The sequence below is a fragment of the Tenrec ecaudatus genome, chromosome 2 (genome assembly GCF_050624435.1).
Source record: "Tenrec ecaudatus isolate mTenEca1 chromosome 2, mTenEca1.hap1, whole genome shotgun sequence".
In the NCBI taxonomy this organism is placed as follows: domain Eukaryota; kingdom Metazoa; phylum Chordata; class Mammalia; order Afrosoricida; family Tenrecidae; genus Tenrec; species Tenrec ecaudatus.
This window is the reverse complement of record NC_134531.1, coordinates 183,143,712-183,170,442: the sequence shown is the minus strand read 5'-3', so window position 1 is coordinate 183,170,442 and position 26,731 is coordinate 183,143,712. Positions and strand designations below refer to the sequence as shown.

General features: G+C 44.3%; 1 protein-coding gene across 1 annotated transcript in view; it reads right to left on the bottom strand.

The window, feature by feature from the left end:
* The window catches only part of DOCK2 (dedicator of cytokinesis 2), a 522,265-nt gene that overhangs the window by 381,050 nt on the left and 114,484 nt on the right, over positions 1-26,731 (bottom strand). The window contains exons 24-26 of the mRNA XM_075542723.1: positions 17,751-17,859; positions 14,498-14,568; positions 3,323-3,429 (exon numbers count right to left, since the gene is read on the bottom strand). Coding sequence (XP_075398838.1) covers positions 3,323-3,429; positions 14,498-14,568; positions 17,751-17,859 — 287 coding nt within the window. The remainder of the gene's footprint in view (positions 1-3,322; positions 3,430-14,497; positions 14,569-17,750; positions 17,860-26,731) is intronic.

Below are 26,731 nucleotides of genomic sequence, written 5' to 3'. Positions count from 1 at the left end.
CTAAGACAGACTGGGAAGAAAGGCCTGGTGATCTACTTTGGGAAATTAGCCACTGAAAGCTATGGATCACAGATTATTGTGTCAGACTGCGGCTTGCTACTTGTGATGTTTCATCAGGAGGAGATGATCTCTGGGAGAGAAAAAATCAGCCCAAACAAAGGAAACTCTCAATGACACAGGAGGCCCCAGTGACCACACCTGTGAACTCAAACACACCAGTCATCATGGGCAAGGTCCTGTCCCATCATGCACTTGCAAACATGCGCATGCAGTCACCCCGAAGCTGCCTCCGTGGCAATGGACAACTATGCACAAGTTCGGTCTGGGTGTTTCTGGAAGAATGGTGGACAGCTAGCTCACTGACTTCAGTAACAGGGAAGCCTATGGATGAATGTCAGAGGGCCCACTCATTAGCAGAGATTTGTTTCCAGTAAAAAGAAGGTCTGACATTTTCTACCCAAATCCACTGGTATTTGTGGCTCCCAGGAAATACCTTTAAGTTAAGAAAGGATAAGTTTAGCACATCTATGTTGCTGCTATCACTTGAGCAATCAAAATATTTGCTTTAAAGACTAGGGCGAATACTTAATAGATGGACATCTGATTGGTTATATATGGAGTGTTCATGGAAACAAACATGAATAGCAAGGTCCCTTTCTTTTTCTTTTCTTGAATCATTTTATTGGGGGCTCATACAACTCTTATTACAACCCATCCATCCATCTATTGTGTCAAGCACATTTGTACATTTCTTGCCATCATCATTTTCAAAACATTTTCTCTCTACTTGAGCCCTTGGTATCAGCTCCTCATTCCCACACACACCCTTGATAATTTATAATTTATTATTGTTTGCTCATGTCTTACACTGACCGACCGATGTCTCCCTTCCCCGCACTTTTCTGTTATGTGTCCCCCAGGGAGGGGGTTATATGTAGACCATTGTAATCAGTCCCCCTCTCTCCCCCCACCTTTCCCTTTCTCTCCTGGTATGGCTACTCTCATTATTGGCCATGAGGGATTTGTCCTAGATTCCCTGTGTTTCCAGTTCTTATCTACACCAGTGTACATCACCTGGTCTAGCTGGATTTGTAAGTTAGAATTGGGACCATGTTAGTGAGGGGGAGAAAACATTAAACTAGAGGAAAGTTGTATGCTTCATCAGTGCTACACTGCACCCTGACTGGCACGTCTCCTCCCGCGACCTTCTGTAAGGGGATGTCCAGCTGCCTACAGATGGGTTTTGGGTCCCCACTCCGAACTCCCCCTCATTCACAATGATATGATTGTTTGTTCTTTCCTGACACCTGATCCTATCAACGCCTCATGATCACACAGGCTGGTGTGCTTCTTCCATGTGGGCTTTGTTGCTTCTTAGCTAGATGGTTGCTTATCTTCAAGCCTTTAAGACCTCAGATGCTATATCTTTTGAAAGCTGTGCACCATCCACTTTCTTAACCACATTTGCTTATGCACACATCTTCAGTGATCATGTCAGGAAGGGGAGCATCATGGAATGCCAGGTTATTAGAACAAAGTGTTCTTGCATTGAGGGAGCATTTGATTAGAGGCCAAATGTCCATCTGCTACCTTAATACTAAGCCTACAACTACATGTTCATAGGTGTATTTCCCCATTGTCATATAGATGTACATATGTACATGCCTTCATTTAGACCTCTATAAATGCTCTTTGCCTCTTAGTTCTTTCCTCTGTTTCCTTTTACTTTCCTCTTGTCCCACTATCATGCTCAACCTTCATTTGGATTTCAGTAATTCCTCTCGATTACATTGCCCTTGATCAATGTAACCTTGATTCCTACACATCCTCACCATCGATTTTAGATCACTTGTTGTTCCCCTGTTCCTGGGTTTGTTAATACCTACTTCCTTTCCCCCACCTCTCCCTCTCCCATGTCCCCTCAGTTGTTTTCTCCTCCAGATTGTTATTCCACTTATCTTATCTAGATAGACCTGCAGAGATAATAATATGCAAAAAAAACAAGACAGAGCAAAACAAAGCAAGGAAAGAAAAAAGCAACGATCAAAAAGCCTATAAACAGTTCAAGGTCTGTTTGTTGACTTTTAAGAGTGTTTTTGGGTTGAGTCTGATGGGGTACCATGCACTGGCTCCAAAAACTATTTTTGGTATTCCCTGGGGGCTTCGTTGCTCTGCGCACCTTGCTGTTCTGTGGCACACCCTGAGTGTTTTGCCTAGGTGTGTTGGGGTCAGATCGGGCACAATTTCCATACTGTGTCTCCAGTGTTGTCCCCTATAGGGCTATGGGTTAGTGAAGGATGTCCTGTCTCCTAGTGAGGCTGGCCCTATGGTCCTCTCTGTGCACTGGCTGCTTTGAGCAGGAATATCATCCTCAGGACTTGCTGAACCAGGATATGCTCCACTCTCTCTCCCTCTCCCTCTCCCTCTCCCTGAGTGGCAGATACAGTGCTGTCCTCTGAAGTGAGTTCTTCTTCAGGGAGGAGGGCTGTCCATGTAGTTTGGATGGGGGCTGGCCCCTCAGAGGCAAGGTCCCTTTCTATACCTTTGCATATTGATCCATGTAAGCATATTGCCAATTCCAAAAATCTTACAGTTTTAAGAAGTCAAAATTCCTACCCAATCAAAATCTCTGCTTTTTGAATCTGCTGTGGGTTTCAGGACTCTATAGTTTAGCAAGCTGGGCAGTTTATTCATGTTACTGCTGCTGTTAGTAACCCCCTGTACAATGAGACTGGACTACTGGGCTGCACATAATTAGGTTACCAGGCCTTTCTTCCTAGTCCATCTCAGCGTGGAACCTCGTTAAAATCCGTTTCAACATCACAGCAACACAAGCTTCACTGACAGACGGGTTGGAGGTGCACTAAGTGGAATTTAAACCTGGGATTTCGACACAGAAATCAAGAATTCAACAACTAAACCCGTCGACATTCTAAATATTTGAGGGTTTTGCATTAAAAAGTTCTCTTTTCTACTAAAGGAAACTCCATCCACTTCACCTCACGTTAAGGACAGCTCGTGTAAGCCATGTGGAGGGAGGAAAGAAGAAACACAAATCCTTACGCCAGAATGACTTCAACCAGCCGCCTCATTAAACTTTCTCAGGAGAAATAAACAATGCAACCTACGCCCCGGCCTGTAATCAATTTAGCATCTGATATCTAAGTTGTCAGCGATTTTCTCCGTGTAGTGCTTACGAGGGCCAGGGGAGCCGTGAGAAAAAGATGTGCTCCAGGTCTGATGGGTTGTCACATCCAGCCACACTTCCCCCCAAAGCACGCCCGGCCCAGCAGCACAGCTCACTCTGCAAGCGCGGCCTCACCTTGCTTTTTAAAGAGGTTGCTGCGGACGATCTCGTTCATGGACTGCACTTTCTGCTTCTGGAGTTTCACCGGGGGGATGCACGTGTAGAACTCATACAGGAGTTGGCTGAGGACGGGGAACAAAAGAGCACGTTACACCAGTGTCGCCCACCCACAGTCCAGCCATGGCTGTACTTTCTGTGCAGCCAGATCCTCCATGGGTCCCGCCCTACTCATGGCACCTCAAATTCCCAGTCGAGCATCGGGTGCCGAGTAATCCACACTACGCATCCATAGTAAGTATGTCAGCGGGGACAGTGTTGAACATGACCAGCTTCCTACTATGTGCCAGGCACATTCACTGAAGCTTAGGATTCTAGGAGACAGATAAGCTAACCACTCCAAACTTCTAAGTGGAAAACTAGGGTTTAGAAAGTTAGGTAGCGTTTCCCCAGAAAGCACATTTGACCCAAAGAAACAAGGGTTTAAAACCAGGTCTCTGACTTCATTCCTGACCATTTAATTTACTAACATTTTATAATAGGTCATAAGATTTTAAGAGGTGTTTTAAATACAGTTGTCTACAAAAACCATTCATGTTCTGGCTCACACCGGGATATACCAAGGGGCTTCCAGGAATTTGCTGGAAAACGGAATGCAAAGAAAGTGGAATTGTTCACATTTACTTGGAAACCCATAGCTATTGCTACGCAGACATGAAAATAAGTGAAAGACATTGCTGAAAATTTATAGAAACCTCTATTTTTAAACCATCAAGGTGTGAAGCTATTGTTTGGGGACATAGCCTCCATCTGTGTACTCTTCCTCCTTGAAGAACACTGCCGTTTTTCATCCACACCATGTCACCACGGCAGTGCGGGCATTCCCGGGGGACTCCATCACGCGCCCTTTAAATGATCTTTGAGTTTTATGAACAAAAAGACAGCTGAAGGAGCAAGAGTGGAGTGGTAGGGGCATAGGGTAGGGTTTCCCAACCCAAGGTGAGCAAGTGCTTTGTTGTGGTGGCAACAGTTCTCGGCACAGCTTGTCCTGTCTTCCCCCATCCACGCAGTTTTCCATTCCCTTAGAAAACCTTCATAGTAAGTCCCCAGGATCAACCTAGGTCGTACGAGAAAATTCTATCAAGTTTAAACTCTGGGAATAACCGTCCCCCACCCCACCCCCGCAAAACAAAACAGTTCCCCTAACTTTTTGGGCTACCTTCTCTCTGTTTTGAACAGAACTGGCCCAGCAGATCCCCTGTGTTAAAGCCACTGTTTTGTTTTGACCAGTGGGTCTCCACCTTCCCAATGCCATGACCCTTCAATACAGTTCTTCATGTTGTGGTGACCCCTAACCACAAAATTATTTCCGTTGCTACGACGTAACTGAAATTTTGCTACTGTTTTGAATCGGGCAACCCTTGTGAAAGGGTGGTTCAACCCCCAAAAGGATCGTGACCCACAGATTGAGAACCGCTGGATTAGACCTTTTTCTGAAGGCATCCTAACGAGAATAAGACAGGTGGATTACCAAGAGAACGTGTCTGCAGTCGTCCACTGACGACCGAGACATATGCAACCACCCTTTGTATGGAATAAACCTGACACGTATGAACTGGAATCCCCATCAGAATACTCTTTGACTCACTCTTGCATATGTTTACATTCGAGGTCTTCAAAGAGTTCATGGAAAAAGCATATTATGATAAAAAAGACATGGGTTTCAGATATTTTTTTTCCAAAATAAACCCAAATTAACTTATTATAATGTATCCAAACAAAATCAAGTTTGAGGCACTAAGACGATCAAGACACAACTAGCAAAGAGCCCATTAGAAGCAGTAGACAATCCACATCGATTGACAAGGAAATCATCTGTATGCACACTAACTGAAGAGGACCCGTGATTAGCAGCAGAAACAATGCCGTGCTGTTGTTAGATGTTGGCCAGTTAGCTCCTACCCATAGCAGCCTTATCTACAGCACAGTGAATAGCTGCCTGCTCCCGAGCCATCTCTACAATTGTTCTGTTTGAGTCTATTGTTGCAACTTGTATGTCAATTCATCTCATTAAGGATCTCCCTCTTTTCCTCTGACGTTGTCTTGTACCAAGGGTTATATCCTTCTCCATGGAGTAGTTCCTCCTGAAAACACGTTCCAAGGATGAAGACAAAGCTTTGCCATCATCCCTCCTGAGGAACATTCAGGCTGTACTTGTGTCAGGGCAGATGTGTTTGCTTTGCTGTCAGTCCAGGACGATTTCAACATTCTTTGCTAACACCACTGTTCAAATGCACCAATGCTTCTTTGGCCTTCCTTATTCATCTTCCAGCTTTCACGTGCATACAAGGCGAGTGAAAAGCCATGGATTGCTTGGGTCTCATGTACTGTAGTCCTTACAGTGACATGTTTACTCTTTAGCACTTTAAAGAGGTTGTGTACAGCAGATTTTCCCTATGCAATACATGGCTCAATTTCATGACTGCTATTTACCTGAGTGTTGATTTTGAATCCAAATAAAATAAAATCCTTGACAACTTCAATGTTCCCTCCATTTATCCTAACGCTGTCTGCTGGCCCTTTGTGAGGATTTCTGTTTTCTCGACATTGCATTTCAGTCCATGATGCTTTTTTGCCTGATCTTTGTCAATAAGGACTTCAAGTCCTCCGTGCTTTCAGCGTTACCTTCAGTTCATCTATCAGCACGGTATCACACGATGACCATCATTCATGTTTGTAGTGGCTAATCACTCAGAAGTGGACCACTCATTTCATCTCCCCAGTCTGCCATGACGAGCCATCCTAGTATTTGAGTTGCTGGTGGCATAGCGTTCTGGGTGAAAGTAACATGCAGGAAGGCTTCCACAAACTGACAGATAAGTGGAGTCAACACCATGGACATTTCAGTTAGTTCAGCATAGGTAATTCTGACTAAAAAATTAAAGTTGAGCAAATTTTCTACTTGGCAATGCTGAAACTATTAGGCTCTGATCTTCTGCATGTAAGAACTGAGGCATCAGTGAAAATGTTAAGGAAGTAGGATCATAATCCTGAAGCATTTGTCTTGGAAGAATTATAACAGGAGATGAAACAAGGCCCTACCTGTGCGATTCTGAAGACAAACCACAATCGAGGCAGCAGCTACCAAACGATGGAAGCGCCCGGTCAAAACAAAGGCAAACCAATCAAGAGCAAAGGCCACGGTATCAGCTGTTTGGGAAGCTCATGGCATTTTGCTTGTTGACTCTCTGGAGGGCCAAAGAACTATCGCATCTACTTATTCTGAGACTCTTTTCAGGAAGTTAGCCAAAGCTCTAGCAGAAAAACCTCGAGGAATGCTTTACCAGGGATTTCTTCTCCATCACGACAATGCTCCTGTTCATTCCTCTCCTCAAACAAAAACAGTTTTATGAGCGCTTTCATAGTACATCATTAGGCATCAATCTTATAGTCCTCATTTGGCTCCTTTTGGCTTTTTGAAAATGTGTTTTCTAATCTCAAAAACCCATTTTTATGTCAGTTTGTCCTCCTGTGGTGGCTTGTATGTGTTCATGGTACTGTTATGGTACTATGACCCTAGTATTGTAAACGCCAGAAGGATCAACCATGGTGAACAGTTTCACCGGAGCATCCAGACTAAGATCTGACTGGGAAGATAGTATCAGAAATCCACATCTGAGTGATTATCCTCTGAAAACATTACGAATAGCAGCAAAATATTTTCTGATATAGCACAAGAAGATGAGTCCCTTAGATTGCAAGGCACTGGGAAGACAACTGGTTCAAGAGCTGCCACTCAAAGTAGAATTCACCTTAATGACATGAATGGAGCAATGTTTCTATGGCCCTCACCTCTGATGGCACAGGCTCAAAAGGACAAGAAACAGCTGCAAACATCGACTAATAATTAGAACTTGCAAAGTATGCAGTATGGAAAAATCCTCCAAAATGCAATGCAATGCATAAATATCAATATCCTTCACATGCATTACTATTCCAGACATGACAAATTCAAGAGGGTTGATATTGCATTCATCATTAAAAGGAACATTTCAAGATCTATCTTGAACTACAATGCCACATGTGATAAGATAATATCTATATGTCTCCAAAGAAGATCAGTTAATACAACTACCATTCAAATTTACACACCAAACCATGAAAGCAATAATAAAAAAATCTTAAAGAAAAATCAAGAAATTCTACCAACTTCTTTAATTTAAATTCATCAAGCATGCATCAAGATGTGTTGGTAATTGCTGGTAAAAGGAATGAAAAATATAGAAACAAAGAGCAAGGATCAGCCCACAGAACCCCAGCACGCTGCCACCTGTCCATTGTGACTCCCAGCACACCTCTCGAGAGCTTCGTGGGCTGTAAGCTGTGCAGGTGCATAGAGCATCAGCTTTCTCCCACGGAGAGCTGCTAATGTCAACCCTTACCTGACAGCACCATCAGGAGTCCTTAAGCTTCCTCATGCTGCGGCCCTTTAATACAGTTCCTCATGTGGTGGTGACCCCAACCATAAAATTATTTTTGTTGCTACTTCATAACTGTAATTTTGCTCCTGTTGTAAATCGGGCAACCCTTGTGAAAGGGTCGTTTGACCCACAAAGGGGTCACAACCCACAGGTTGAGAACCGCTGCCTTAAGCCCTAAATTTTCACTGAGATACACATGGATTACACCACCTAGAATATGCATGAATCAAAATCAATCTACCTGTAAAAAGGAACCCTAGAGATGCTCAACGGCATCAGTCAAAACCAGGGTAGGGGGTCACCTGTTAAACCTAATGAAAATGAAAACAAGTCCATGAGAGTCAAAATATGATCTTGAGTCTATCTCATCTGAATTTAGACATGATTTCAAAAAAAAAAAAAAAGTCCTTGCCTTGAACACTGTTAACCACTACACAAGTTGTAAGGTGACATCAGCAACATCACATAGGAAGCAAGCAAGTTTTTTAAAAAAATAAAAAAGGAAAGACCAAAGTAAATGTCAAAGATATTCTGAAACATGATCTTGAATATACAGTTACTTAAGCAAATGGAAGAAATTATAAAGCACAAGAGCTGACAGAAGATTTCAAAAGGCATTTCAAGAAGACAAAGAAAGGCATAAATAAAATGTGCAAAGCATTGGACTGGGGAAACCAAAAGGGCAGAACATGGTATATTCCACACTGAAAGTACTAAAGAAAAAGGTCAAGTCTCAAGTCATAATATTGAAAATTCTGTGGGCAAAAAGCATAAGAAAATTAAAGGAATACATGGAGTCACTGCGCCAAAACAAAACCAAGCAAACAAACCAAAACACTGGTCCATGTTCAGTTACTTCAGGAGCTAGGATCTGATTAAGGATGGATAGTATTGCCTCGCTCCATGCACAAGCATAAGCTCCAGGTGGATCACAGACCTTGAGGTGAAGCCCCCAACTCTTAGGGCCATTAATGAGGGGATTGGGACACACCTGAGAACCTTGTCACAGGGAATACATAGGCTATCAGTAATCGGGAAGAACACCAACACAGAGGAGGCACAAACTGACCAGTGGGGTATATTAAAAAGAAAACATCTGTGTACATCGAAAGAATTTGCCAAGAGAGTAAATTTGCCAATTTAGCAATGACACATCAGACAAAGGCCTTATTACTAAAATCTATAATATTCTGCTAACTTACAAGAAAAGAACTAATTGCCCACTCAGGAGGTGGGCAAAGGACCTGATTGTAGTTTCTCAAGGGCAGAAATCCAAATGGCCAATAAATATATGGGGAAATGTTCCAGATTTCTAGCCATAAGAGAAATGCAAATTAAAACAACTATGAGATAGCACCTAACACCCTCAAAGATAGCCCAATTCAAGAATCAGAAAGTAACAAGTGTTGGAGGGGATGCGGAGAGAAAGGAACTCTTGTCCACTGCCGGTGGACTTGTAGGTCTGTATAGCCATTATGGAAATCAATATGGTAATATCTAAAACAATTGGAAATTGAGCTACCATATGATCCAGCAATCCCCCACTGTGAAAAGACCCTGAAGAGACCAGATATACCATGGCCAGACATCTGTGCCCCAGTGCTCATCCTGGCACAGTTCACAATCGCAAGGAGTTGGAAACAGCCAAATGTTCCATCAACAGAGGAATGGATTAAAAACTCTGGTACATACATACAATGGAGTATTATGAATCCCTAAAAAGCAGTGATGAACACACGAAGCACATCGCCACATGGGAAGAACTGGAGGAAATTATGCTAAGTGAAGTAAGCCAAGCACAAACGGACAAGTACTACACACACCCACTGAGGTAAGCTCAAAAAATCAAAAGGGGCATAGGGAAGAAGATGCTGTATACATATGTCCCTGCCGTGAGGCCCAGGTAATATGGCAGGGGCCAGACTAAACTCAGGGATACATATGGGATACATCTGGTAGACCACTAAAAAAGTGGCAGTGGGGGGAAGACATGGGTAGCTGGGGGAACAGGGTACTAACCCACTCAGGGGGAGGATGTTGATGGTGTCTCCACAGGGAAAGAGGGACCCGGTTCCCCAAGACAAGAATGCAACACACTGACATGAAGCAGGGAACTGGTGGGGAGGCCTGAGGGGCCGGCCCCATTACCAACTAAATGGACAGCACCACCCTCCCGAGCCCCTCCCCCTGGAAGAATTCACTTCAGAGGACAGCACTGAAGCTACAGCTCAAGAAGAGGGACTGGTCTGATCAAGCACACAGGAGCCAACGAGGGAGGAAGGGGGAGAAAAAAGGAGTGAAGCACAACCTGGCTCACCAAGCGCTGAGGACAATGTTTCTGCTCAGAGCAGCAATGCACAGAAACAACCACAGGGCCGGCCTCATCATGGGACACAGCGTTTTTCATTGACCCATAGCACCATTGGGGACAATGCTAGGGACACACAGCGGGAATTGTTATCACCCAGAGCCCACTCTCCTGAAGCCAGCCACTGGGGTCGTGCAGCAGAGCAATGAAGTTCCCAGGGATAGATGTGGGGCCAGGGCATGGGACCCCATCAGACTCAACTGGAAAGCACTCACAAAGGACAACAAATAGACCCTGAACTATTTATAGGGTTTTTTGTAGTAGTGGTTGCTGTTGTAGCTATTGTTTCATTTTCTATTATTGCTTCATTGTTCTCAGTCTTGTGTTGGTGCACATTGTTGTCACTGCATGTCTACCTGGAAGGGATAGGTGAGATAAGCAAGCTGGAAGAGAGCACAGCGGGATGACAGTTCCAGGGGGACATGGAAGAGGGTGAGGCCGGGGAAAGGACGTGGATGTTAAGAAACCCAGGGACAAGGGAACAAGTGATCCAAAATCAGTGGCAAGGATGGTGTAGGAGGTCTGGCAGAGCTGGATCAAGAATAATGTAACCGAGAGGGATTCCTGAAACCCAAATGTCCCACTGAACATGATAGTGGGACAAGAGGAAAGTACAAAGAAATAGAGGAAAGAACTAGGAGGCAAAGGGCAGTTATAGAGATATAAGTACAGTCATATACAGATGTAAATATGTATTATATACAATGAGGGGGAAATCAATCTATGTACATATAGTTGTAGGTTTAGTATTAAGGAAACAGATAGATAGTGGGATCCTATTCAAGTACTCCCTCAACACAAAAACACTTTGTTCTAACAATTCGGCAGTCTGAGATGCTCACCTTCCTGGCACAATTGCTGAAGACAAAGTGGGTACATAAGCAAATGTGAGGAAGAAAACTGAGGGTACCCGTTTATTAAAAGATATACCATCTGGGGTATTAAAGGCTTGAAGATAAACAAACAGCCATCTAGCTGAGAGACAACAAAGCCCACATGGAAGAAGCCGACCAGCCAGGGAGATCAAAAGGTGTCAAAAGGATCAGGTATCAGGCATCAAAGACTGAAAAAAAATTTTTTTAATCATAGCATGGCAAATGATGGGGAGTATGGAGTGGGGACACAGGGCCCATCTGTGGGAAATTGGACATTCCTTGCAGAAGGGTCACGGGGAGGAAATGAGCCAGTGAGGGTGCAGTGAAGCAATGATGAAAAATATAATTTTCCTCTAGTTCTTGAATGCTTCCTCCCCCCACTATCATGATCTCTATTTTACCTCACAAATCCAACTGGACCGGAGGATGTACACTGGTACAGATAGGAACTGGAAACACAGGGAATCCAGGACAGATGAACCCCTCAGGACCAGTGGTGAGAGTGGCAATACCAGGAGGATGGAGGGAAGGTGAAGGAGAAATGGGGAATCGATTACAAGGATCTAACCTCCTCCCTGGGGGACAGACAGAGGAGAAGTTGGTGAAGGGCAACATCAGAGAGTGTAATATATGGAAAAATAATAATAATTTATAAATTATCAACGGTTCATGAGGGAGGGGGCAGCAGGGAGGGAGGAGCTGATATCAATGGCTCAAGTAGAAAGCAGATATTTTGAGAATGATGATGGCAACAAATGTACAAATGTGCTTGACACAATGGATGTACTTATGGATTGTGATAAGAGTTGTATGAATTCCCAATAAAATGATTAAATAACCAAAAAATGAATGTATGGTAGTGAAGGAAGAAACCCAAATTGAGCTGAAAATAATAGCCAAGAAAAAGGTTCTGGAATTGGAGAATTGACAGGGTACCGATGGAAGTATTTTAAAGCCTAATGCACCCTGGCCTGGAAGCACTCATTAGTCTCTGCGAAATTTGGAAGACAGCTACCTGGCCAACTGACTAAGAGAGATTCGTTTTTGTTCCAATCTCAAAGAATCGTGCGTGACCCATCAGAATATGGAAATTAATGGACAATATAATTAATATTACAAGCAAGTAACCTTTTACTGAAGATAATTCAAAAACAGGTGCAGCAGTACATCAACAAGTAACTGCCAGAAATTCTAGCCAGATTCAGAAAAGGACATGGAACAAGGGATTTGGTTGCTGTGTTCGGATGGATGGCTGAAACAGAAATAACAGAAAGATATTTATTTTTGTTTTATTAACTATGCAAAGGTATTCGACTGTGTGGATCACAGCATGCGGTGTATGGAAAAGAAAGGCATTCCAGAATACTTACTTGTGCTCATAAGGAATCTGTAATTACACCAAGAGGCAGTCATTCAAACAGAACAATGGGCATTACAGGGTTTAAATCCAGGAAAGGTGTGCATCTGAGTTGTACCCTTACACCATACTTTTTCTATCAATATGTTAGGAAGTAACCCACGACGCTGGGTTATAAGAAGTATGTGGCATCAGGACTGTAGAAAGACTCACTAACCATGTGCAGAATGCAGATGTTGCAATGTTGCTTGCTGAAAGCCAAGTTCAAGCCAAGAGGACTTGAAGGGTTTACTGATGAAGAGGAAAGAATACAGCCTCCAGCATGAACTACCATAAATAAAATGAAAATCTTCTCGACTGGACGGATATATAACATCATGATACAAGGAGAAAAGATTGAAGTTGTCAGGGATTTCACTTTACTTGAGTTCACAATCAGCTTCAACCGTTTCATCAGACTTGTAGAGGGTCAGAGAAAAAGAGCAAACTCTTCCACAAGGTCTATTGACGCAGTGGCTGCGACCATGGGCTTACACATAGCAACAATTGTGAGACTTGTGCAGGACGGGACAGCGTGCCATATTGTTTTCATAGAGTTGCAGGAGTGGAATGGACTCGATAGTACATACAAACAACAATCATGAACATTCTTTAAAGGACACCCTATTTTTCTTCTGTTCATAGATTTCATTTAGATGGTTAAATTCCTAGGATCCTCTCTTCTTTCCATAATACCAGACTCACTGCCGTCACGTAAATTCTGACTCTGCCAGGTAGGGGCCCGTATGTATCATCACTTCTGAAAGTGTCTTGACCTTTGATGGAGCTTTTGTTAATAAAGTTTACATTTTTAAATTTTATATTTTGATTCCGTTTGTCTGTAAACTCTTTGTGCTCCCCTTGGATGTTGTAGGCTTGAGCTATTGTGGGACTTCATAAAGTGCATAGCTTTTCCCAAATAGATTAAGGATACCTCCGAAATAAATTATAGTCCCTGACAGCTTTCCCAAATAAAATCATTGTGTTTGCTCACTCTTCCAATAATTGTAATAAGCATCTATTTCATGAGTGTAGGCAATGTACAATGAGGATACTATGAGACTATGCTTCACTCCAGTTGGCACGGATTTATACTCTACTTGAGATCCACATGCAAGAACTAAATCAATACAACATGAGGCATGCAATGAAGGAAATACATGGGAAATTGGGGCAGAGAATAACGGTACAGGGGCTGGGGCAAAATTTAATTTACCGTATATACTCGTGTATAAGCCGAGTTTTTCAGCACACAAAAAAAATGTGTCACATGCAGTCAAAGCATCGGCCCTCCCCGCATCATGGACCCACCCATACCAGACCATACAGAAAGAAGTCTTAGAGCTTTTAATGGCTAACTTTAATCCCAGGGTGATAAATATAGTTGTCAACTGCTGAGACGTAATATTACTTAGGTTATATGAATGTTAACAATAATATTACTTTGTAAAATCTTTCTACATTAAATTGTGATGCTATTTAACTTAACAAAAGCCTTTAAATGATTTTTCCTCTTCTTTCCTTTAATTATCACTTCATTCTCAAAAAAGTTGTGGTTACAGTTTCACAAATACGAATTGCCATTCTAATGACAGTGAAAACGCCAGAAAGTTTGGCAGAATCAATGATGAGAAAAGCACCTGCAACAATAACAACACCATGTGCAGCCAAACCACGTGACCGAAGGGTCATTGTAACTGGTGATAATGACAACTCCGACCAGGGCACATGAGAAGGTTCAAAAAGCAAATTGGGATGGAGTTTCATTATATTCATACATGTAAATTGGGCTTATGAAACATGTCCTTCTTGTTATAACTAACCCTAAGGCTATTTTTATTTTTAAAATGAATATATTTCTGTTGAAAAAGGAGAGAAAACTTTCATAGACAGTACTTAGGAGTCACTCTGCCCAAACAGCGCCACCCGGTGACGCCACTGCCTGGGCAAAGCCCCTACGGCGTGCCGTCCTGTTCTGGTTCCCAGTCTCTGGAATTCCCGACCAGAGCCCTCCTCTCCTCTGATGCCCTGACTTGGCCACAGAACCCGGGAAAGTACATCATAAGCGCTCACCTGAGTAACTTGGCATCAAAGACCATTTCCACATCATGGAGGACAGATGGGATGTATTTCAAAGCCGCCACCTAGGGGGGAAGGGAAATAAACATGAGCAATGCTCACCTCTAACAACTTGGGCTGGCCAGGGGGAGGCTTGGCAGCATGACACAAATCATGGGAGAATGGCCCTGCTGCCTGGGCCCTGCCACAGGATCCGTCATGCTTGATGCTGCGCGGGTATCACCACACATCATCCTCACAGAAATCCAATGCTGCTGAGGCAAGGTCCCTGGTCCCTCTCCGCCTGCTCCTGATAACCACTAACCAAGGACGGTAGGCAGCCACTGTGCCGGGCATCCGGGGATAAAAGACGGAGCTGCCTGTCCTCTTGGACACTGCAGTGGCTTCATTGGCATGACTGGCACTCGTGATGGCCAACAGTTTCAATAGAAGCCATCAATTTAATTCCATCATATTTGCCTCACCAAATTGGGGGATTACAAAGAATTATTTATCTAAGGGAGATGAGCCAAACGTCCTGCAGACCATCACCAAGGACCATGCACTCAAAGTCAAGGTACAACAGTTGTCTGGTGTGGGCCTTCTGACCTTGCCACAGAGGCCACCAAGTGTGTGACCCGACCTAACCCTTTCTTTGTGGTCTAAAGTGAAACATGGGTCTGGAGTCGGGGCACTGGTTATGCCAAAGCCCAGCTCTATCACTCTGATGTAGGGCGAATTTATTTACTTTACGCATCTCCTGGGGATCTGCCTCAGAGTGAAAGGCACTGCGTGTGAATTCAGCCCTTCCCTGCTTCCTGCTGGCTACTCAGTGCATGGGAGGTAAATGTATTGCTGACTCTGCCCATTTTGAAGGGCTTTAAACTCTTATTGGTTTCACCTGAGCTGCTGTCCAAGCCAACTATGATCAATTAAAAAAACTACAGAGAGAACTTGATTAGAGTTTCTAAATGAAACTTCAGAATGAAAAAGAACTTTTCCGGGGTCCCAGAAGTCACAGGGGCCAAAGCTGAGCTTTAAGCTCCTTGTGCTGGAGCATGTATTGGGGTTTCTGCCAGAGATCACTGCCACCCAGACGTGTTCAGCTTGGGCCAGGGATGTCAGTCATGGGCCTGCGTGCTCTATCTCCCCATCCAGATGCATGGCAGTCATCAACAAGGCATCGTGGCATCTCTCCCGGGCAGGCTTAGAATCAGAACTCCAGTCACCTTGGACCGTCTGACCTTAGTTGGTACACTAAGTAAAATGTACCACCTCTTGGGTTTGTTTGATTTTTCACACAGTCAGTTCTTGTGAGTTTATTCTCCTTAAAGTCTGTACCTGTGTTTCTTAACCCCAAGAAGTACTGAATGCCCTAACACTGCTCAGTGCATATATGACAAAGTTAGGAACACAAACATTTTCCATTCAGATTTTGCACAATTAATATATCAAAAAATTACTTTTTTATTATTATGGAAAAGGAACCAGTGTAATTACCCAAACATTATTTAAACTATACAATATGCTCTATATGCTTTACACATATATATTTAATTCTATCAATAACTCTAGAAATTAGCCGTAGGCTTCCTGTTTTATAGAAGGATAAACTGAAAGAGTATGTCCAGGGCCACAGATCCAAATGTTGACTCCCAACTTTCTACCTGGGTCTTATTGTCTCTCTCTGGAATCCAATGACAAGCTTTACAGAAGATTCCTTGTCCAGGGTTTGTTAATATCATGTGACCTTGATCTTCTCCCCTCTCTAGCCTCTTCCTCATACCCTAACACAGCATTCAATTCTCTTCAAAGGTACTACTTTACATATTTGAATAGCATCTGTGGTTGCTTGATGATTTTATGTCAAATAGTCTTGGCTAGGGGTGGGGTCAGGTCTGTCAATCAGGTCACAGTCCCATGCTGTCCTCTTGGGGGCGTGGCCTTCTCAGGAAGAAGACTCTCTCTCCTCCTTCACCTTCCTGCTTGCTGGCCACCCTGAGAGCCGCTGCAGCCCAACTATGTTTGCACCAACCTTGGATCCACACGACTCTGCACCCCCAGCCTGTGATCTTCCTGTATTCCAAATCAGGGAACGCAGCAGGGTGAGGCTGAAGAGCGACTTACGAACTCATATCGGACTTATGACCTGAGTTGGACTGGGTTGCGATGCTTTCTTGTTATAGATCCACTTCTTGATCTACAACTCTTTCTTATATGACTGTGAGTGCTGCTGAATTTGTTTCTCTAGTCAACCAGCCTAACACAGAACTCTATACTCATCTTTGATGACTTTTGCAACAACTTAGAAATAGGTGGAGAGCATCACAGGTTTATGTAAATCCCTGAATCTAAATTTAGCTTTTTTTACTGTTAATCTGTAAAGGAGTAGAAAGCCTCATCTTTCTCCTGAGGAGCTGCTGATGGTGTCGAACTGCTGACCTGTTGGTAACAGGCCAACATGCAACCCTCTCCCCGAGTAGGCTTCCTTAATTGAATTTACTAACTCTGGCCAAAGGCTGGGTAATCTCAGGCATATTCTTAGATATTTAAATTAGCAGCTAAAAGAACAAAGTTGATGAGAAGGAAAAAGAAGCAGCAGCAATTAGCATTAACCCATTGGTTTAGATAAATATGCTTAGATCTTCTTTATTACTTGCTTATCACACAGCCCCTCTGAGCACTCCCAGCAAACTCCAGAAAGGTTATGAGGGCTCCCCAAACAGCCTCTTCATTAAGACTCTCTGCTGCCACTCTCTTTCTGAAATACGGGCCAGATCTCTCGGTTCCTTGCAGATCTACGGAGCTGGCAAATCGGCATCAGGAACCACTGGATTAGAGGACCTACTCCAGGGTACCACTTGTTCGTTAAGGTGCCTCTTCAGTTCCAAAAAGGGACCCGAATTTATGGTGTGGAGGATAGAAAGTGGACTAGGTGAGCTGCCATTACAGAGGCTACCTTCTTAAAGATTTTCACCATTAGAAGCAGAGCAGGTTCAACCTATGGCCCTCCAGATCTTAAACGCTTCAAAGCTACTTTAAAAAGTGGCCCTGCTACCTTCCCAGGATACACTAAGTATGTTTCTCCTTCCCCGATGGGCCCTTGGCCTTCCTGCTCACTAAAGCACCTGGTTGGCTCAGGCCTTCAATTAACTGCTGGCTGCTGCGTACTGAAGCCAGAGTAGACATTCTCTCAGCATTCGCTGCATGAAAGGAAGAAGAAAGACAAACAAGATGGTCGTCCTTCTTTTATTTACTGGAAACCAACCTGCAAAAGGATGGTGGTTTTATACTGGCTTTTCATCAGGTTGTTGATGGATTCGAAGAGCCTTCTCATAGATTCTTCAAACTCCATCTGTTCTTTGCCTTCGTAAAGCCTGAAAGAAAGCACATCCGGGTGATCACTGGAGCCAACAGGCAATACCTTTGATGGCATATGCCGGCCTCAACCTTCATTTAAAAGTGAAAAGAAATTGGATGGAGATGTAGACTTGGGGAAAGGGAGTCGATTCAGCATGCAGGGCATGCACACTTCACTCAAGGGAAAACTCTCACATCCACCCTCCTGAACAGAAACCCTGCAACCAACACAGCAGAATAAATCCACCCTCCGATAGAGAATCCTAAGGCACCTCATAGGAATGAAGCACGTCTGAGCTAAGGGGGCATTAATAATTCCACCCTCCTACAAGATTCAGAGGGGAGATTGTGGTCATCCGATTTTCAAAGTAACTTGAAAATATCAAGGAGAAATATTTTCAGATACTCAACTACATCTACCCATTGTGGACTGGTCCGATGAACGCCAGCTGACCTGCCTGTTCAAGGTCAGGCACTGCCTTCCCTGCCTCTGTTTGCCATGTTAAGAAGGTGTTCATTACCTACTTTAAACGTGTGTTCTTCTGATTGTCAAGGCACATGTTATCCACTGCAAAAACATTTCAGCATAACGCACACACAAACCTTGTAAAGTGGGATTTCCCATTAACTCGACCCAGGAGATTAGCTGTTATTAACATTCTGAAATATATCATTCCAGAGATTTTCAATATCCAGAACACAGACAAATAGAGAGATCATTAGTTATTAGTTGGTGCCCAATCAACTAATAGACAAATAGAGAGATCATTAGTTATTGATGCCCAATCAACGAATTCCTGTGCCAGGAATCTGGAGTCCTGAACCTCAGATCTCCCTCTCTCACTCTCTCTCTCCTGTTTCATCTTTCTCCCACCGTCTTTCATTCTATCTTTCCACTCGCACTTTCTCACTCTCTCGGCCTCTCTGTCTGTCTGTGTAACTTTCTTGGTCTTTGCTCTCCCTCCATCCCTCTGTTGCTCACGACTCTGCAACAGGCACTGAACGCAGGACATCTGCCGTAGAGCATGTGTCTGAGAGTCAGTCTGCTCCAAGTTCAAATGTCCACTCTGCTTTGTTCTTAGAGTGGTTGTGTGTGTGAATACACAACCCATGTACAAGAAAACAAAATGCTGCTTAGCCCTGTCCTGTCTTCATACCTGTGAGTGTGCTGGAGTCTGTGAGGCAACCACCTCATAATTGGAATGACTCCTGCCCGCGGGGCCTCACCTCCCAGCAATACCATTAGGCAGTGTTTGGTCGTGATCTGATCTGTAGGGGTTTCACTGACTAAATACTGGAAGTCGATGTCCAGGTCTTTTCTCCTAATCTGCCTTAATCTGAAGACCCACTGAAATCCGTCCACCATGGGTAACCCTGCTGGTATGTGAAACACTGGTGGCATAACTTCCACTGTAAACTTTTATTTCTGCCACCACAGTATAAGAAACTGATAGACAAGTGGTGTGTGTGTTTTTGTGTATTTCATTTTAACCTTAGTGGCAATATTTTTGTTTGAATATTTGAATTATATTTATAATAGTTTTATTGGTATATACTTCACATAGTCTACAATTGAATTGTTCAAGCACATTAAGAAGAGTTGTCAATCATCACCATCATCAATCTCAGGACATTCTCTTCTTGTGCTCAGTGTTATTAGCTCTCCATTTCCCCCATGCTTCCCTGCCTGTCCCTAGGCCATTACCAACCCAGTTACTGTCTCTTTAGATCTATGTATCCAAAACCTGTACAACTTTATAGAAGTGAGCCTCCCCACCCCACCCCAACGTGTGGCTGGTGAGTGGTCTTGAACTGAGGACCTTACAGTTAGCAGCCCAAGGCCTATCCAACAGTGCCATCTAGGGTGTGTGTGTTGGCTTAAAAAGTGCATGGAGAATAAAATTAAAAGATAAAGGAAATTACACACACACTTGGAAGCCGCCTGGTGTGTGGGTGTGATTTTTAGCACACACACACACACACAGACACACACATCTAGAATTTACAATGAAGAAACCGGCTCCTCATGTAAACCTAGTCTCCAGACTCTTGCATCTTATCACCCTCTTCACCCTGATGAGTGTCGTTCAGCCCCAGGCTTCTCCAAACCAGCCTTTATCACCCACCATGAGTGATCTGCAGCCTAATCTGTGGCATGTGGTGTGAAATGCTTAGAAGATGGTTCCTGTCTCCAGATAAAGAAAGTGTCTCCTGTCACAGCCCAGCAAAGTAAAAAACCTGCTCCGCATGCCCGGACTTCAGTAAAGGTGCTTTCCTCAGATAAAGCGCTGCCTCACTGAACAGGTCTGTCTGCTCCATCAACCCAGCCAGGCCAGTCAATCACAGCCCACCTCGGCAGCGCCTCCAACTAAATCCCCAGCCAGCCGCGGCCCCTCTCCTCCTCTGCTCTGCAGTCTCCTCCTAGTCTCTCTCTGGGTGTGTGACATTAGTCTCCGGACCTCTCTCTGTGGTCTCTGTATCTTTATCTCTGCTTTAATTTCTCTCTGCGTGTCTCTTTATCTTGGATTCTGCCTTTCTGACACCTTCCACACACGTATGTTTTCTTTCTCTGACTCCGTCTAGTATGCACTTTCAGTCTGTCTGTCAGTTTCCTTTTCCTAACTAATCCCCACCCCCCAGACCCTCCGGAAGTAAGAAGCTTAAGGGGAAGCCAGTACTGAATCCTCCAATCTGTTACCTCAATGCTGCTGGTTTCTATCTAGTGCCCCAGCATAGAGCCAAGGCTGTGCCAGGAATCTGGAGTCCTGAAACTCAGCTCTCAATCTCTCTCTCTCTCTCTTTCTCTCTCTCTCTCTCTCTCTCTCTCTCTCTCTCTCTCTCTCTCTCTCATTCTCCTCTTTCATCTTTCTCCCACCGTCTTTCATGCTATCTTTCCACTCGCACTTTCTCACTCTCTTGGCCTCTCTGTCTGTGTTCTTGGTCTTTGCTCTCCCTCCATCCCTCTGTCGCTCACGACTCTGCAACAGGCACTGAACCCAGGACATCTGCTGTAGAGCATGTGTCTGAGAGTCAGTCCGCTCCAAGTTCAAATGTCCACTCTGCTTTGTTCTTAGAGTGGTTTTGTGTGTGTGAATATAGTAAATCGTTACAATCATACCATAGGGTGGACCCACCACTGCCCCTGCTGGACAGGATGATGAGGCGCGCACACGGGAAGGTGCTGGAATCAGAACACAAGCCCAGCCACGGGGCTCCTACACCCCGACTCTGTGTCGCTTGTGCACCCTTCCCTCGATGTTCTCATGCCCCTCTGGTTTCTGCGGGCCTCTATTTTCATTGGCAAGCGTAGGTAGTCCCTGCACTGTGCCCAAGGACTGTGAGCAGGGCACTCTCATGTGAGGTGCTGAGCGTAGGGTTCGGCCCCAGCCATATTTGCAGGTCGCTCTGCTATTGTCACCAGTAGCAATGCCACTATTGTTCTCATTCCCCTTCTGCAGGTAAGGTTCTAGGAAACGCTCAGAGGCAGACACGTGTACCAAGCCATCAAAGTAGAAAAGGTGGGACATATAGCCGGCATATAGCTTGGCTGATGCGAGCAGGGAGGCAAGGAGGCTCACATTCTACATAGCAGTGGTTGATTTCACCACGAGATACCACTGCCGGTGTTTCCTCAGGGCCTGAGACCCTCAATCCAGAGGCTGGAGCACCGTCATGCCAGGCTTCTGTCCTGAAATCCCTGTGTCTTTCCAGTCTTCACAGCTGCCAGGAAATGGGGAAGAAACTACCTCACAACCACTTTAGCTGACCTCTAGTAGCACTGTCTCCTACTCACAATTCACACCCAGGCCTGATCGTCATGGCGCACGTGCACACACACGCACAGAAAGCAGGGGTGGGAGTGTTGTGGCTGTTTCTTTGTAAGCCAAGGCTCTTCCTAGGTTTGAGCGGAAGAAGAGTTAGGAGACCAGGCTGCAGTTGGGAAGCGCAATTTGATGTTGTCTTATCCTCCACATACTGGATACGGGACTTCAGACAAATTACATCTCTCCTCTGAATCACACTTCCTTTATTAGTAACATAGGCATATAATACTTATTCTAAAGACCTTTTTGAAGTAGGAAAAATAGCATAATGATTTTGAAGTGCACACGACAGTAGCTGGCATATACAAAAAACCCACGACTCGCAAGTCTGTTCTCTTAGCAACCCTGCAGGAAAGAGGGGGGCTCCTCTATAGGGTTTCTGAGACTGTAAGTCTTTCTGGAAGCGGGCGGCCCTATCGCGCTCCCACAAACTGCCAGCCTTCCAGTCAGCAGCCCGATGCTTAACCCTCTGTGCCACCTGGACTCCTAGCTGCCACCCAGTGTTAATAATCATGTTTCTTCCTATTGTTGTCGATTCCTGAGCCTCAAGGCAGGCAGACTGACAGAATGCCTGGCCTGAGTGAAAATAGAGAAAAGAAATATGTCTTATAAGTGTGATTGAAGAAATACACACACACACACATTTTGGAGGTCAGGGAAGAAATAACTTGGTGGCAGTGAGACGGTAAGCATTGTGCCCACCCCTCCCCCCGCCCTGTGACCCTGAAAACCTTGAAAAGAATGCCTCCTTGCTCTGGGAGGCTTTCGGTGTGGCCTTGAAGCCAAGGGCATGGCAGAAGGAGTGCCAAGGTCCTTTCCTAGTGCTTGGTCTCTGCTATAGCTTCAGGGAGGAGCCATTTTTCCTGGCTCCCGAGCACCGAGAAAAATGCTTTAGGAACGCGCTGCCTGTGTCGGGCAGCACATTATTGAAGGCCCTAAGGCCCTGCCCACAGGAAAACTGGAGCGGCCACGAGGCGCTGTTCCGGGGCTGCCAGTCCATCGGCGGCCAGCACCTGGCTCCCAGGCCTGGATAAATATAGCGTCACTCGCTTGCATGTGACTCATTAAGGAGACACTGCACAGCTGAACACTCACTAAACGAAGTGGAGCCACATATGGTGTGTACAGTGCTCTGCACCACCTCTGCCCGGCAGGTACAGAAAGCCTTGGCCGAAACCTGAGGCTCCAGCCTCTGGCCAGAGGCCCGGGGACACAGAATTCAACCAACACATTCTGGGGCTCCGGGAAGCAAGTGGGAAGATGAATTAGGAGCCTTCAAGTGCCCACCTTGCCCATCTTATTGTCCTTGTTACCTTGTTTCCTTCCAGCTGCCCAGAGCCACTCCCAGACGTAGCCCCAATTCCTTTCCTGCTTCTTTGAGACAGTGTGGAGGTTTCGGTAATATTGCCAGGGTCCCAACTCCGGTCACTTAGTAGCTGGGTGACCTTGGCTAAGTTAATTAGTCACTCCAAGGCACCGTTTGCTCATTAGTAAGATGGTACTACCTCATTAGGTTCCTCTAAAATCAATTAATGTGTGTAAAGCAATTAGCATGAGGTCTGGTGGTGCAGTGGTTAAAGTATTTGACTGCTAACCGAGAAGGTGGTGATCCAAACTCACCAGCCTCTCGGCAGGAGAAAGATGCGGCAGTCAGCTTCCCTCCGGGCTCCTGCCTCAGACGCCCCGGGGGAAAGTCCTAGTCTGTCCTACAGGTTTGCCAGGACTTGAAATCGACTTTACAACTATAATTTTGTTGTTGTTTGGCGTGGGGTATTCTCTGGTTTACTGGTTGTTATTCTCAGGACATCATCCAAAGGTCTCTGCATGTTTTAAGTGCCTTCCAGTGAGCCCTGGCTTATAGAGACCCGACGTACAACAGATCGAAACACCCCCCAGTCCTGCACCATCTTCCCAATGGTGAAGCTTGAGCCCATTGTTGCAGCCACTGGGTCAAACCATCTTGCCCAGGGTCTCCCTCGCTTTTGATGCCCCTAGACTTTCCCCAACATGATGTCCGGGACTGGTCTCTCCTGACAAGAAGTCTAAATTATTTGAGGAAAAATGGCCAGTACCAGTTCATTTCAGCACACTGATACCTGGGATATTGATCTTCGTGTGCTCCATTTCATGCCTGACAAGCTCCAGTTTTCCTAGATCCATACTGTGTACATTCCAAGTCCCAGTTATTAATAATGTTTACAGATATGTCTTCTCATTTCAAGTCATGCCCCACCAGCGACATAAAGGTCCTGAGGCTTTACCCGATCAACATCAGTATGGGCGGCTCTGCTTTGAGAGGCAGTGCTTTAGGCATACGTTGCATGCCGTGTGCCATGAGAGCTCTTCGGTGCTCTATCTGATAACATTCTGTTAATATTCAGGAGGCTTTCGGTATCTCACAATGTCTCAATGCGCTCCATAAAAGTGTTAGTGGCTAATTCCTCTGGAGTGGACATGCTATTCCTTTTTCACAGTCTGGAAGCTCTCCTGAAGCCAGTTCCCCGTGGGTGACCCTGTTGGTATCTGAAAATGCCAGCGGCGCAATTTCCAGCATCACAGAAACGCACAAGCCACCACAGTACAACAAACTGACAGACAAGTGTTGTATGATTGCATAAACAAAAGTAGAACCTCACTGCCATCAAGTCCATGCTGACCCCGAGTGATCCTGAGCCACCCCTGTGAGTTTCCAAGACTGTGGCTCTTTATGGAGGTAGAAAGCCCATTTTTATCCCATGGCACAGCTGGTGCAGATCAGAGTCAAACGTGTAACCACCTGGGCCATTGCATAGAACCGTTCATTTAGTGTTGGCTATTAGGAACTCAGCTCATGGCCACTCTGCCTCCTCCCATGCCATCACTCACTGCAGTCTGACCTCCCACTTCCTCCTTTCCATTCTGAGTAGGTGAGAAATTCCCTTCAGGTCTAGATCTGGTCTAGTTTCTCTCTGTCTCTCTCACTTGATTACATTCTTGTCTAACTCTGCTCTTGGAAGCAATGCACACTTGACATGCTTCCCAAGTACTTGGGAAGAAGACCAGGAGGAAATGGGAACTCATGACTCAGGGGATAAAGGGAATTCTTTAAAGATGACTGAGAAAAAGGGAAAAGGATAATGTTGATGGTTGAACAGCTTTATGAATACAATTAATATATTAATAGCATTGAATTATGCATGTTAAAGTAATAACATTTTGTTGCATGTATATTTACTATAATAAAATATTTAATCTAGAACAAATAGGATTCATAGTAGGCACGCAAGGATGGTTCAATGTTAAGAAATCAATTCATATACCCTGCTACATCAACAAAGCAAAGGAAAAGTGCCAAAGTCACATTTCAAACAATGCAGAAACGCATTTGATAAAATCTAACACTCCTGATAAAATCTCTCAGTGAAATATAAAAAGAAATTCTTCAACATGATTAAGGACATGCACACAAGAACAACAGCCAACATTATTTTCAAAGGAGATAAACCAAAAGCATTCTCCTTGAAAATTAGATTCACCACTTTTAAAACCATTTTACTGGCATATAGCTCACATACTGTACAATGCAATCGCACCAAGAAAAGGTGGAGAGTCATCACCACAATAAGTTTTAGAGCATCTTCTTCATTCTTATGTTCATCATTATTAGCATTATTTGCCCCCAACATCCCCACCATACCTCAAGGGAGCAGTTAATCCAGTTCCTGTCTCTATTGGTTTACTTATCCTGGGTATCATAAACATAAACACATACAAAAACTAAAACTAACAATAACAAAGTAAAACAAAAATCTTGATGAAAAAGAAAGCAGAAAATATTAAAAACCGGGAAGAAATGTAAATGCATCATAAGGGAGATCCAGTGGTAGGGTGCTGAGTTTTAACTTACTGCATCTGAAACAATCCACTTTGCAGTGCATTCTGCATGATCGCAGGTCTATTCACATCCCTGGAACATGCAACACTCTGATCACCATCCTTGCTCATCATTGTTTCCAAAATTACTCTGCTCACCATCTAGTCGGTTCCAACACACAGAGTTGTCCTATTAGTTTTATAAGGTGGTAAATCTTTGGGGAGAAAAAAACAGCCTAATGTTTCTCCTGTGGAGTGGCTGGTAGACGTGAACTACTCTCCTTTCAATGAAGTAGCCCAACACGTAACTACTACACCATTGAGTTTCTTCCTGAGCACTCTGGCAGGTCCACATTCAAATAGAAATGTATTCATCAAATATAAATAATTCATTATAACATGAATTATTACTCAACCACACTGTTATGAAAAGGCCCCGGTGGTTCAAGGATTAAGTATTTGGTTACTGGCCAAAAGGTCAGCAGTACCATTAAGACAAGGGAGGCAAATAAAAGGCATCCAAATTGGTAAAGAAGAAATACCCTAGGTACAGAGGATGAGATCCTATATCTGAAAATTACTAGATACTACAAGAAAGTTATTGAAACTAATAAAAGGATTCAGCAAAGTGGTAGAGTATATGATCGACATATAAAAATCAGCCAGATTTCTCTATAGTAAGCAAGACAACTCAGAAAAATAATTCAGGGGAAAAAGTAGCCCATAATAGATGGAATACATAGAAATAAGACAGACAAAGGCTGCAAAGACTTACACAAAGAGAACTATAAAACATTATTGAAAGGAACCAAAAGAGGCCTCATAAATGGAAGAGTACAGCATGCTCGCGTAGGATAGAAAGACTTTGTGGAAATGTTGATATTAATCAAACCAATCTGTAGATATAACACAATCCCAACCGAGACTCCATTAGCGGTCCTTACAAAGATGGCAAAACTAACCACCAACTTTATATGGGGCGGGAAGAAAACTCAGCTTAGCATAGAATTACTGAAGAAGGGGAGCAAGGTAGGAGTGTCATACTTCCCAGGCTCAGGACGCGGGACACAGCCAGAGCAACCAAAACAGCCCGAAGGGAGCCCGGCTCGCCTTAGAACAGTCAACAGGAAGAGACTAGATAGGCACTATTTGCCCAAAACGAGGCTCAGAAAGCAGACGGGAGACAGAAGAATCGATGAAAATGAGAAATCCG